This window comes from Toxorhynchites rutilus, chromosome 2 (genome assembly GCF_029784135.1).
Source record: "Toxorhynchites rutilus septentrionalis strain SRP chromosome 2, ASM2978413v1, whole genome shotgun sequence".
Taxonomy (NCBI): Eukaryota; Metazoa; Arthropoda; class Insecta; order Diptera; family Culicidae; genus Toxorhynchites; species Toxorhynchites rutilus.
In genome coordinates, this window is record NC_073745.1 from 318,421,453 (window position 1) to 318,436,240 (window position 14,788).

General features: G+C 40.3%; 1 protein-coding gene across 1 annotated transcript in view; it reads right to left on the reverse strand.

Annotated features, from left to right (window-relative positions):
* The window catches only part of LOC129770987 (T-box transcription factor TBX6-like), a 100,614-nt gene that overhangs the window by 17,801 nt on the left and 68,025 nt on the right, over nt 1-14,788 (reverse strand). The window contains exon 3 of the mRNA XM_055774207.1: nt 82-349. Coding sequence (XP_055630182.1) covers nt 82-349 — 268 coding nt within the window. The remainder of the gene's footprint in view (nt 1-81; nt 350-14,788) is intronic.

Here is a 14,788-nt window from a genome sequence, read left to right on the forward strand (position 1 = left end):
CCATCAGTTGATTTTTCTCTTCAACCATGATATACACAAGCGAACGCGTGCAGTAACTAGCAGGAACCGATCGAAACTTACATGCCCATTGTTATCCAGCGTGTTGTTGGTCAGTTTGACCTTGTTGAACACGATCGGCTGGGAGGCCCAGTGGGTTCCAAGGGCGGGACTGTCTGGATGGAGGCAAAATCGCTGCGGACTCTGTGGCTCGGCGCCACCCGCCGGCACCCACTGGGATCCGCTAAACTTGAACCGACAGTCGCTGATGGGCATCATCTCCAGCAGCACGCAATAATTGGTGTCCGCGTCCAGCCCATCCACCGTGAGGCGCATCGAAGGGAACATACGTCTGGAAGTGAAGAAGAAAATGAAAAACAAACGATGAACCCTGGCCGGAAGTAAAGCTACGATATATTCTGTTAGGGCAGCCATCAGCCGCCACCAATCATATTTTTTGTTTCGTTGCCCTCCCTCGTGACGTTCCCATAAGGTCCCAAAACAAACGAACATCCTTAATAGCTATACCTGCTCCGTAATTATGTTGGAAAGGTACTAATTACCCAACCAGTTATCGTGAAATTTACGATTGACAGCATTATCCAAAAACGATTTATCTTCGAGTATCACAATACTCTTCCGCGCGTCGAATCAAAGTGCGAACGATATCCCATCAGAGAAATTAGTACCTAAAGACAGTTTTCGCGTTAACAAGCTGCCCCAAGTCGTCTCGGAGGTCCAAAACGCCGATAAAACGCAGCATAATTTGCGAAAGCATCCACGAAACAAAAACAAGACCTTCTTACGCTCTCCTCGGACCCCGCAACAACACACGCAATAGGGGTCTTGCAGAATCAGGAGAAAAACCAACAAAACCACCAACGGACCATGCGGCATGGATGCTTGTGCGGACAGGGCGTACTTAAACACGACTGAAGAAAGAAGAGGACCTCACCGAGCCGTGTATAATTTCCGAGGGCCTTTCCTAAATTATTATTTCATCGCTACAAATCAATTTTAATGATACGTTTTCACAAATTTCCAGTGATGTAGTGCCTTGCTGTTTTCTTTTTTTACTTTTGTTTCTCTCTCCGCTCACACACGAGTGCCCTACCTGTTGTTGACTTGGTTTTTTTTTTCGCTCGAATCAGCACGAATTTTGGCTGACCAATTTTTCCAACATGTGTGTGCCTTAAAAAAGGGCCCATTATGTGGTCGGTCAGCATAAAATTGCATCATTTTCGGCGGCCAACAGTGCGCGCGCGTATGCGCTTACCGCCACCGACCTTCGGATGGCGCTTCATAAGGGATCGATTTAGGCAGGTAACTCCACGCAACGACCAACTTGTGATGTGACGTGACGTGTGTAAATCGAGATGAGCGGAGGTAATTGAAGAAGACATGACCTTTCGTCGGTGAGATTGGTGACCACGAGGGGGAGATTTCTCCCACTTCGTCGCTGGTGATCAGAATGGCAGTCGAAAATAATCACTTACGGAGAGTGCAGATGAGTTCCATACGGGGTTGATCAAGTTTCTGTCGTAGAGGGCTAATGTGCAAGTTGGAGGATATGCGTTGCGTAAAACTTGATGTTTGCGTCATGGATTGGAATCACCACAGAGCAGAAGTGCGAACTTGATTCGACTCAATATACAAAAATGTTGTTACTCTGTAGAATCAATATTTCAACGATGATTTTCGAATATTTTTTATTTTTTAATTTATAAACTCCTGTGCATCTCCAAAGTCAGAGCAGAAAATAAATTGAAGTTGCACTGATGCTCAGGGCAAAGCATGATCTTAACACTTTACCGACCGGTAGCGGTTCGAACATACTATGCCCTTTTCACCGCCCATTCAGCCCCAGATCGTCCGACACTACTAAGTGTTTGCTAAAGCTTAAGTTTTGAGAAAAGCACCGATTATCTGAATAAAGAATACGAAATGCTTGCTGCTTGCTACTTGTCAGCCTAACCTAACCAAATCTAACAGAAAGATCGAAAGTCGATTAATCGACAACCGGTCGGTAAGCGTTGTGGAGCAAAAGTCGAATAATCGACGGGCGGTTGGTAAAGCGTTAAAATTGATATAGTTGCACCCTTGCTCCGAGCATGAGTAAAAAATAAATTTGATTTGCTTTTATTTTAGGTCATTCCGAATTGGTGGCCACCCAGATAACAAAAATCAACCAGCGAGGGCGTCTAAAATGGCTTTTCTAAAGGCCAAATTTTCTAAATTGACTTTTCCAAAGCTGGTGACGAATGAACTGCGAAAGTTTAAAGTATTTATAATTCAACGTTAATTTTATTTTAGTCTCGCTCCAGCCTGCGAATAGTCAACAGCATTTCATAAGGCTAACTCACATAGTTCAAGCTACACCCAAACTAGCGATGGCAGAAAAAATGCTTTTTCGTGTGCTGAATGGTGAAATGAACAAATAAAAGCATCTTTTCCAAGTGTTAGAAATTTTTGTTTGTATGTATGGGAGCGATTAGTCTTTCTCTCAGACTGAACGTCAGCTTGGGATTGTACCCAAAAAGAGCCCAAACAATGTCGACGGGGATCAAATCAAGGCCAGCTGAACTGCAAGGCTGTTTTACATAGCCACGCTATCCACATAGCCACTGGTGCTGTTGTATAAATGCGTGATAATATTACACCTCATTATAAAATGAAGTTGGAAAGTGCTTTCTAAGAGTAAAAAGGAGAGCATAAACGTTAATCTATACCCTTTTCGGTCTGAGCCGTTTATGTGGCAAAATATGTTAATAGCTTTAATGCGTGCTTAAATTTGCAATGTGTCTCTTCTTTCGCTCGCTCATATTGCTCTTATATTACCATAGCATATCTATCGTTCGAGACCCCTCCCCCCTCTCTAAGGGCCATGAAATACAAATTTCGAAATTACTCGAGAATTTATCCAGCAAACGAAACCAAATTTGGCCTGTGGAGGTTTTTGGATGCAATAAATGTTTTTATAGTGGTTAGACACTCCTCCCCCTTTCTAAGGGGGGGTTGCCATATGAATGAAACACAAATATAGAATTTATCCAGCAAACGAAACCAAATCTGGCATGTGGAGGTTTTTTTTTTTTATCCAAAATATATATTTTTATTAAGGCTCATATGGCGTCAACCTGACGGGGCCGGGAGTTCAATATTTCGACAATGTTTGCCTTATAACTATGTTAGTAATATGTAACCGATTACTCGCGGTTGGCTCGAGGTTAGTATTACAAGTGTTTTCGTAATTGTAATGTTGCTGTCTTCAATGATCTGTACCTGTGCCCGACACGGGATACTTCCTATTGGGATGCAGCTGACCATTAATCAGCAACGCCCCCCTAGTCTGAACCCCATATCTAGCGTGGTGCGTCTTCTCGAGGAATCCAGGATAGAATGGTCACTAGCCGGCGCAATCATCAGCTCGTGTAGAGTTGTCATGAGCGGTACAACCTTTGGCTTTTGTTGAATCATCAGTGGACTGCACAAGCTTTGGCCCGTGTATCTGTAAAGAGTGTGTGTATGTATTGCCGCGACTAAGGAAAAGTTTATAGATCGAATAGGAGGGATACGAAACAGGGACACAACGAAGGAAAAATCATTAAACGTTGACATCGGCGTTCCTGAGGAACAGGTATAGATGAAGCAGAAGATCAGGATCACGGCTACCTAAGATATCCCGGACGGGGATATCCGATGTGGAGGTTGTAGGATGCCATAAATGTTTTTATGGTGATTAGACACTCCTAAGGGGGGGGGGGGGGTGGTTGGCGCCATACGAATGAAACACAAAGGGCCGGGCCGGGTAAGGGAGTAAAAAGTGCCCCCAAACCAAATCCCCAGCAGTATAGCAAATATTATATAGGATATTAAATAAGAAATTTTGGCGTTTGAACGTACTTTTTCGTTTATTTCACGCCGTCCTCAAAAGCTTCAAGATAAAAATTTGAAAAAAATACTGAATGTACATCTAACTACGGTGTATCAATAAAACTTATAAAAAAAAAATTATCAAAAATTGAAGTACTAAAAAAAATATTGAAATTTTGAAAAAAAAATTTTTTTGGGGATTTAGAGGTTCAGTACTACTACTCTAATTCATATTCTAATGCGTTCCTACGGCTTCTCTAGATGTGTGTGATTTTTTTCAGATTCTTTTAAGTGTTGCGCGATACAAAATTTTTTTTTTATATTTCCAAAGGGTCTGGCTGGGTAAGGGAGCAAAAAGTGCCCTCGAACCAAATCACCAGCTGTATGGAAAATATTGTATAGATTACTAAATAAAACATTTTGGCAGTAGTACCATATATTTGAGGATTTTTAGCGTTACGTAATTTGAGCACGACGCCCCACCGGGTATTGCACCATCAGATTATTACAGGTTCAGGCCCCTGCAAAAATATCTCATGGGAAAAGAAACTTCGATTTGATGAACCTTCAACAGTTTTCGATGAGAAAGCAAATATGTTCTGGGAGGACGGTGAAAGATGGTGGAACACAACTGTGCATATAAAACTGAATAAATGTATGCCTGTCTTCAAGAATGATGCTTTTGTTTTCCCAAAAATTCTGGACAATCCAAAATGAACTATCCTGATTTTTATTTTCATTCTTCCTGATTTTTGAAAAATATAGTTGGCAACCCTGCTCACAACGTTTCACTGCTATCTGAGATGGTGCTGCCGCCAATAAACATGTTTCCATGTTTCCCCCAGAAAGAACGACCAACGAATGGAGAGTGGATATTTTTGAGGAAGAAATATCAAAAAAAATTGCGTAGAGTTGAGATATTGACAAGTTCTGCTTCGCAAATATTTATCTTATAAAGCTCTAAAAGGCTTCTGAAGGCAGTTTGCATGTGGCATTTCAAATGAAAAAGTTAGAGCAAAAAACCGGTTTTTTTTTCATGGTGACCCTTACGCAACTTAGAAAAAAGGCGCTATGTCGGTTTTTTCAAGAGATAGGAAAATATTTTGTTCTACAAAGATGTCTCAAATAACAGGGACTACAACATTGCCCATCTATTTTTACCTCTATCTATAAAGATAAGAAAATTAGATTTCTTATTTGATCGAAAATTTTTGTCACCCTATTTTTATATCATTAAAATGAGTGCATTCTCATATGTAACATCTTTGACGAAGACTGTTTTTGTCTAGAGATAACTGTAGAGTTATTCGAGTTAGAGTTAGTCTAGAGAATAACTGTCGAGCTCTAGATGCGCTTCCTGATGTAATGGTTAACACGTTAAGCCCCGTTTTCCATTCAGTCCGCATCAAGAGCGATTTCAAAATATAAGTGTCGGTCCCAGCTCCCAAAGATACTTCTTGTATACACAGAAAATTGTCATAAATTCGACTAGAAAGTAGTCACATTTTGTAAAACATCCGATAACAAACCATATATATTTTATTTTTTTTATTTTGTAACTGTCAGTCCCAGTCAGTCAACGCTTTTCTACCATAAAGCTTAACGTCGACCTCTAGGGACCGACGCGGGGCTCAACGTGTTAAATTGTGATCATCTCATCGTATATTCTCACTAACAAAAACAGCATTTCAGATGAAGTAAATTCTCCCGCTCGATTTAATTAGGGGCGCCAGCCTAATTATGGTGGATATCACGATCGCTATTTGAACTGTACCATATCGGTGGGCTTCGAATTGGGTACCCTGACGGATCACTGATGGAAATAGGAATCATTAGAAATAAGATCAACTCTGGCGTCAGTCGTCAGCCGGGGTTCTCTTCTTTCCTTTGGTATGAGGAACAATCGTACAAAATTAATATTCTATTCGTTTGATTTATTACAATCTCCATCCTGCGGTACTGCCGCTGCTGCTGCTGCCGCTGTTGCTGCTCATAATCCAGCATCCCTCGTCCCACAGGAGATCCGAGACGTTAAAACAAAAGGAAACCAAACTGTGAACCGATGAATATCAATGAAAACGCACTTGATTTCCCGGGGGGTGGGCGACGGTGGCAGTGGCGGAAGGTGGCGAAGCAGTCGGGGTCCGAGACGAAATATATAAAATGTAAAACTAAGCTGGCGCCTACTGGATGTCAGAGCGCACAGCCTCCGTGTGATAGTCCAGAACCAGGATAGGCCGAAATTTGGAGATTCTTTCTCGCGTTGATGGCTAATGGTGCTCGCATTCCCCGGAACGCCCGCGGCAATTGCGGAGTTTATTTTTAATTTTTCAATTTTCAGAATTACTGCCTCGTTCTGCTGTGCTCTATCTCTCTCTCGGTGCTCGGCAATTATCCTGTAAAATAATAGATGATTGTCAAAAATCACCCAAAACGGAAATCCAAGCAATGAAGCATATGGAAAACAAGCGAGTAAAACTCCCAAATTTGTGCTTGTTAGCCGAATAATGTGTACGCGCGAGGAAGGCCAATCTGAATAAACCCCAGCAACTAAACAAAAAAGTGAGAATAAAACAAAATATCCAATAATTTCGTCTGATTTGTTCGCCTTCGCCAGTGCGAGCCCCGAGACAAACCAACCATCCAGCCAACCAGCCAGCCAACAACCGAGGCGTTATAGGCATTCCACAAATCAGTTAAGTTAATACCAGATCTCTGATTGAGTTGATTGTTTTACCAGATATTAGTTCGCATCATTGTTGGGGTCTTCGCCTGTTTGATCGTGGACCAGTGGACCTTCCCACAGCGTAACGCGCCTCGTCTCGCATGCAACACTTCCTTCTCACCATTCCATCACTCCATCACAGCACAGATATAAACAGTAAATTATTTACTTCTAATCAAATCATCACAGGTAATTGTGATTCGAATGTGTTGATTGTATGTAATTTCCAACACTTTTTAATGAGCAATTATATCTTCGAAATAATGTGGATAATACGGCTAGTCTGGTCGGAGAAATCGTTCGTGTTCGGACGAATCTGCCCCCGCAGAACTCGAGAGGGCACCAGGTCTAATTTCCAGGTCCCGTGTTTGCGCATCGTCAGCCCAATTTGCTGCTTGCTATCAGGTCCCAAGCTGGTGAAGCCTGGCCAAGCCAAGAGGTAATCGTAACACTCCATCATTTGATCAAATTTTCTCCCTCCAACGCCAACGCGCGATGTTTGCGTCACTGCTCTCGCGAGCAGTAGGTAGCAAATCAATTGCTGCGCCTAATTGGAGCATCAAATATGCGATTATTGGAAGAACCAAACGAAAAATAGACAGATTAGCTCTAATAAAGGCCTCTAACGAGTACGAAACTACGGCAGGTAACGGCAGCCTTGGGTCGAGGGAAAAGTTTGGGATGTTTGTTTTCGCTAATCATGGAGAAAACAAAATGCGAAATCGAAACAACTTTGTCCGCGAAAAGATGTGAAATATGTGTGGATTTGCTCTTATTTGAGGTAGCTGTAATCGTTGAGGGGATTCATCCGTGTATCGGACGATTATAATTAGTAGTTTCACACATTTCGCTAAAGTTGTAGATTCCTGATTTTGTATGCAAGGGCTGCCCCAAAGGAACCTGACCTAACATGACCATACGTTATATTAAAAATTCTGTTTCGGCTCAATATACTTTTCCTAGAAAACCCAATAGTAATATCTCAGGATTAATAATACTCTTCAGGATGCACATGGGAACCACTTTCAAAAGCCGCCAATAAACATTTTTTTATGTTCTCCTTAGAAATATCCTCTCCCCATTCGTTTGTCGTTCAAACGAATGGGGAGAGGATATTTTTGAGGAAAAAATATCAAAAAGTTTGAATAGAGTTGAGATATTGACAAGTTCTGCCTCGCAAATTTTTTTCTTATTGAGCTCTAAAAGACTTCTGAAGGCTGTTTGCATGTAGCATTTTAAATGAAAAAGTTAGAGCGTTTTTTTTCATGGTGACCCTTATTAACTTAGAAAAAAGACGCTATATCGGTTATTTCAAGAGATAGAAAAATACCTTGTTTTACAAAGATGTCTCAAATAATAGGGACCATAACATTGTAGGCTAGGCCCCTAGGAATCGACGTGGGGCTCAACGTGTAATCAAATATCAAAAAATATTCTTTTTCGGCTCAATATACTGTTCCTAGCAATACCCAATAGTACTATCTCAGGATTAATTATACTCTTCTGGATGCACATGGGAACCACTTTGCAACTTCAACTTCTTCCTAGCAGTCGAACAATTAAATGGGTTGAAGACCTGGAAGGATTTTTACGCGGCCGTATCAACATCGAACTGGGTACTCTGAGAGTTCCAGGAAACATTGAAAATCTCGCAGGAATATTTTTGTCTAAGGTGAATGAAAAGTGTGTGGATAGATGACTTCTCAAAAATACCAGAAGGGAACGTATCACTTTTTGTGCGTGGAGCTTCGTCCTTGGTAAAGGGTGTGTCACATCAAATTGCATCACGGAAAAAACGCTGTAGAAATTCGCCCAGTAGACCGATCCTTTTGAAAATTTTAGACAGTAAAATAAAAACTATTAAACAACTTTTGGCATTTTCTTTTTATTCATACTTCGAGCCCAAGCCCGTATCCTCTTTACCCCGTCCATAAGGTTCTGTACAACGTCAGGTTGTAGTTTTTTTTTGAACAGAAATCCATTTTTTCTTGAAGTTCGCCTCCGATTTGACAACTTTTGGGTTCTTCCGGAGGGCCTGCTTATAATCGCCCAATATTTCTCTATTGGGCGAAGCTCCGGCGCATTGGGCGGGTTCATTTCTTTTGGCACGAAGGTGACCCCGTTGGCTTCGTACCACTCCAACACGTCCTTTGAATAGTGGCACGAAGCGAGATCCAATCAATAGTGGTAGTAAGCGCTTCTGTAGGCACTCCTTAAGGTAAACCTGCCCGTTTACCGTGCCGGTCATCACGAAGGGGGCGCTCCGCTTTCCGCAAGAGCAGATCGTTTGCCACACCATGTACTTTTTGGCAAACTTGGATAGTTTCTGCTTGCGAATCTCCTCCGGAACGCTGAATTTGTCCTCTGCGGAGAAGAACAACAGGCCCGGCCGCTGACGAAAGTCCGCTTTGACGTAGGTTTCGTCGTCCATTACCAGGCAATGCGGCTTCGTCAGCATTTCGGTGTACAGCTTCCGGGCTCGCGTCTTCCCCACCATATTTTGCCTTTCGTCGCGGTTAGGAGCATTCTGAACCTTGTATGTACGCAGGCCCTCCCGCTGCTTGGTCCGCTGGACGAATGAACTTGACAAATTCAGCTTATTGGCGACATCCCGGACCGAACTTCTCGGATCACGTCTAAACTGCTTAACTACGCGCTTGTGATCTTTTTCACTGACGGAGCATCCATTTTTGCCGTTCTTCACCTTCCGGTCGATGGTTAGGTTCTCGAAGTATCGTTTTAGTACTCTGCTGACCGTGGATTGGACGATTCCCAGCATCTTACCGATGTCCCGATGTGACAACTCCGGATTCTCGAAATGAGTGCGCAGGGTTAATTCACGACGCTCTTTTTCGTTCGACGACATTTTTCCAAATTTACGAAAAATTGACAGTGAAGCATGGCCAACGTGATCTATACACTCTTATCTGATTATAAGCGAAAGCTGAAGATATAATTCCTAAAAAATAAATTTCTACAGCGTTTTTTCCGTGATGCAATTTGATGTGACACACCCTTTATTTGGTATAGAGTTCAATCATAGTCGAAAAAGAACTAAAAATTTACCGACCCTCCAGAGACAAATCGGCAGTCAACAGAGTAGATCGTAACAATCTGATAGATAAGGTTAATTGAACTAACCTCATTTAAACTTTACAATAGGGTTTAAAGCCTCTTTAAAATAAAGATCAAAGCAAGCAGAATTTTTCTATTGATTTGGTGATCGTCTAGAAAAGCTTTTGAGAAAATAAGGAGGGCGATGATCAAGAAACGTCCGCATTGTTAGCGTATGACTACGGAATTGTTGTCTTAAATTTACTTGTTTTCCATTTCCGATATTATCTTAGTAAGGAATGGAATTTGATGATTACCTCTCTAGTAAAATTCAGATATGATTCATCACTTATCCCGCTTGCGGCCAGATGGCAGCGAGATTCGAAAATAGCTTTTCTCTAGGCCAACAGTTGCAAGTTTGGTTTTAGCTTTTCAAATTGACCTTTTTCAACGCTACAGGTGGATGAACAGAAAATGTTTGACGTCTTATAACTCAAAACTCAACCAACCAAAAGCATACTTTATAACCAATTTCACAGCAAACCCTTATTTCATTCAACAAACGCATAATTGATTGCACAAAATGCTTGCATTGAGCTGCGTGAGCGTATATTTTCGAAAAAAATTTTAGCTAACATATAACGTTGGCTGCTCGTTGTCTAGAGATGACACTAAATAGGAATGTCGCAGGGTCAAGTAATTATTGTCTCCGTTCGGTGCCACTTGACACGTTGCATGATTATCGCTACATCACTTGCTCCTTTTGCTACACAACTGAGAGAGTTCCAATCGACCATATTTATTTTCATTTAACTTTTTTTCTGAGGTAATTTAATTTGAATAAAGCTCTATATTTTCCAGTTGTTCAACTATTGGTTTTAAAGAATGTGTAATTCTTTCATTGTGGTAGATGCGTAGAAATATTTCCTATCGATTGATGCAATTATCTCCGCGATCTATCGAGAATTTTTTTATTTATTCGTTCATTTTTACAGGCTCAGTTACATGAGTTTTAAGAAGCCGAATTATTATTTATAGTTTTATAGCTATACATACACAATTTTCTGAAATCTAAGGTTAGTAAGGTAGAAACCCGATTACTCGCGGTCTACTCGAGTTTAGAAGGATGACATTTTTTTTCAGGAAAAGGATGGGATATAAGGATGGTAACAATGTTGATGATCGCACTAAATTCTTAAATCTATTCGTATATCCATAGTGTGTATACATTTCAACTTAATCTACTGTTTATAGCAAGGGGACCTATTACTCGCAGAGGAAGAAAAGGAGGGTAATATAGGAACAATCATACACGAAGATCGGTAGCTTTAAAGAAAACATATATTTGGGACATGTAATCAAGGTCTTACTGAGCCAACACATCTCTCACCGGCTTATTGGGCTGCGTTCCTCGGGCCCGGAGGGAGTTTTCTAAATTCGATATGGATTCGAACAGTGATTGGACATGAGTCTTGAGAAGGTGCGAATAAAGTCCCGACTCAAGTCCAGACTTTTGAACCATGGTTTGAGGCTATCCTTAGGGATAATCGAGTGGAGTCACCGACCCAATTCATCTTCGTTCCATTTGCGTTGCCTGTTAGCGATTGTATTTTTACGAACTAAAGAATAAAATTGATTGAAGGCGATTCGACGTTGATATCTATCTATCGAGAACTTGCGAGCTCAAATTGCAATATTTCCTCTCTCTCTCTCTCTCTCTCTCTCTCTCTCTCTCTCTCTCTCTCCTCTCATTACCGGTACAACGAACACTGGATTCGCAGTGATATATAAATATTGTAACTAACCGATGCATAAGTTAGAGGCAGATGAACTGCAAAAGCCTGATACAAACAAGTTCAAATTCAAGATGCATAAGTAGAATCTTCTTACCAGCACGGGTAGGTAGACCCGGCACAGATTAATAGAACAATTGTATAATAAAATGGGAATGCTTCCAATTTTTGCTCATTCAAACACTTTATTAATTAAAGCAGGGGTTTCAGATATTTTTTATGGCAGAGCACTTTTTATAACAAAAATATTGAATGGAGCACTTGCATTTTTTAATCAATAAAACAAATTTGCATTTGCATTGACGTTACCCAACTGGAAACAGTTCTATTTCGTTTGCGAGTCGCAGCGCAGTTACACAACATCTGACCCAAAAGGCAAAAGATAAATTTGATGAAATTTGCTTTATTTTAATTTCACTGAACATATAAGTAAAATTAAATTTTAAAAAAGCCACAATTTCTCACTGAAATATTTGAAAACTATTGAAAAACCCCTGAATTAGGAAACCACAATGTATTGCTGTATCAAACAAATCTCAAATAATTTCCGATTCGATTGGTGTGCAAATCATCAACATTCGTTTGTAGTGAAACCAGTTATTAGCGTTAGCTTTATTTCATAAAAACTTTTCTTATTTGGCACCCATAGTGAAAGGCGTACTCCTACGTCAAAACAGAAAAACGTCTATTTTTTATTTCTTCTAGTAAACTTGTCAGCGCACTAGTGCCGTATACTAGTTATATCTTAAAATCTAGCTTCAAGAAGTGTGGAATTATACCACGGAAATGACATTGAGTTGTTAGTCAGCTGTCATCTGGAAGCATGGTCTATGGAAAATGTCTTTGATTTCTATGTAGGGTGGGTCACTCTACGAAAAATGTAAGGATTCTTTAAGAGATTCCCATATTACTCAAAATCGTAATTTATTGCGTTAATCAGTAGGCAGAATCAATGGAGTGATGATCTCGAAAGATGGTTTGACTCTATGATCCGCAAAGTTCTATGAATTCGGGCTCATTCACCTCTTGATGACTTCCTGTCTTGTTGTGCACAATTGAATTAACAGAAGAAAAGGGTGGATTTAATGGTATTTTTGTGTACATTTTTGAACAGAATATGGTTCCAGATTCTACCGCTTTTTCTCATCTAACCCGTTTAAAGGATACAAGTTCATACAGGAAATGGTTTTTTTCAGAGCTGTATCGAGAGATGTATCGAAATACAGATTTTGAACAATGAAAAAACACAATTCAAATGCAATTACTACACACAATCACAGTCCTATGTCACCATCCAATCGTCTGGATAATTCCACTTATCATACGGTCTCATACCGACGACAGATTTTTCAAATATCTACCCTATCAACTATGGATTATAGTATAAAAGACTACCATAACGGAGAATCAGTGTTCGATTCCAGAGAGTGAGCCTGAGAAATGACTACCATATCCAAAGAAGTCAGCAGGTGCTTAATTTACCCATAAATCCTCCAAAAATCCAGTAGGAATCAAAACTGCCAGCAGCCGCGGTAATTCCAGCTCCACTAAATTATATTAAAATTGTTGCGATTGAAGCATTCAAAATTCATTTTCAGATTGCGATTGAAGCATTCAAAAGTCGGTTTTCAGTCAGACCGGACTTTGTGACATTTTTATGATTTCGAGAAAAACAATATTGAAATTTAGTGCTACAAGAGGTTTTCGTTGATCATTTAAAACAATTTCGGTCCGTTATTTCTGCTATACGCTTGATTTTTCAAATCTGATAAACTTGGTATGTGGTTTACAAAATGCTTAACCTAATGCAATCAATAACTAAAAAATTATGGCATTTTCCACAAAACACCGACGATTTGGACGAAACTACAGCCTCGCCTATGGCAGAAGTCATGGATATGGTAAGGGATGAGTAGGTGGATGGAGGAATAATATTAACACATTGCAATTTTTTTTACATAGAATGAGTGAAACTAAAGCACACATATTAAAAACTGGATGAAAAAGAATAACATACAAGAAAACCGAAAGTTTTTAGGATTCAACTGGATAGCTAAATCGAGAAAAGAGAAACAGGAAGAATTCACTTTAAACTTGATAATTGACAACCCTGGCTATGGCAGTAGTGCATTATCCATTTCTAGAAATATATTTTTCAACCTGCTTCATCAATCCCAATTTTATGTGAAGGGTTCTACTACCCATCCAATAAATGTTGATATTTTGTTTACAAAAAGGCAAAAAGATTGCTCGTTGCGTCGGGGAGGAAAGCGAGTGGCTAGTGCAATCGAAAGAAAACATACTCATTTCAATCGTCAATTGTTAACTTTTTTTTACTATATTCACTGTTCATGATTTAAGCAAAAAAATGCTGGATAAATTTCCAGTCTAATGGTATATAACACAACATATGTCGCAATAACGATTTTGAGTAATATGCGTTTGAAAACTCTTAATGAATCGTTACATTTTTCGTAGAGTTGTCACCCTATATAGAAATCAAAGACATAGTCCTATGTCAAAAGGATGACTTGGTACTCTCAATTGAATCGCTGACTTCGAAAAGCTGTTTATATATTTTTGGAATATTTTTTTTATCATAGAAATGAAAAATCAAAGAATGACAAATGAATGTGCAGTATATTTACAATGCGCTAATTCCATTTAACTGTCTGCCATTAAAACAGGCATTATCAAATACAACTGTAGCAAAAACTGTCTCCAGCTGTCATTTGTCGTTTTTCCCAGCGGCGTGAGCGAACAGTGAGAATCTGTCTAAGATGCTGACTGTCCAGTTTTTCTGTCCTGTACCCATCACTTTACAAGAAGACGATTCTTTGCTGTCAGCACACCACAGGGACAAACTGTCAACGTGAGTGCATAAATTTATTGACAAATTTATAGTTAATTTCCCGCACTCCATTAGCGGGTGTGAGAGTTCCGTTCGGATCGGTTTTTGCTCCCTCCGAATATCCAGCTGGGATGTAACATAAATGGAAACGGCGGGGACAATTTATTCCGCGCAGCGCGAGAGTGGTTTTATGTGAAAAATTCTGGATCACGAAGATTTCTCTCGTGAGATGGACTTGTCTAGCAGCAAGTAGGTGCACCAGATTCCACAGACGCAGACTGTCAGTTTCTAGTTCACAGCCACACGGTGCCACGCTCGGTATCAATTTCAATGTCCCGCTTCGAATGGCATAGCATCAGTAGGTAGTTAGCGTTAGCGAACCTCGGCCAAGGTTAATGCTTCGAATTTCCCAAACACATCGCAAGCGAGCTGTCTTGGCCGAGAAGATACAAACTTACCCGGGAGGAGAAATTGACAACTGGCGCCACTGGACAT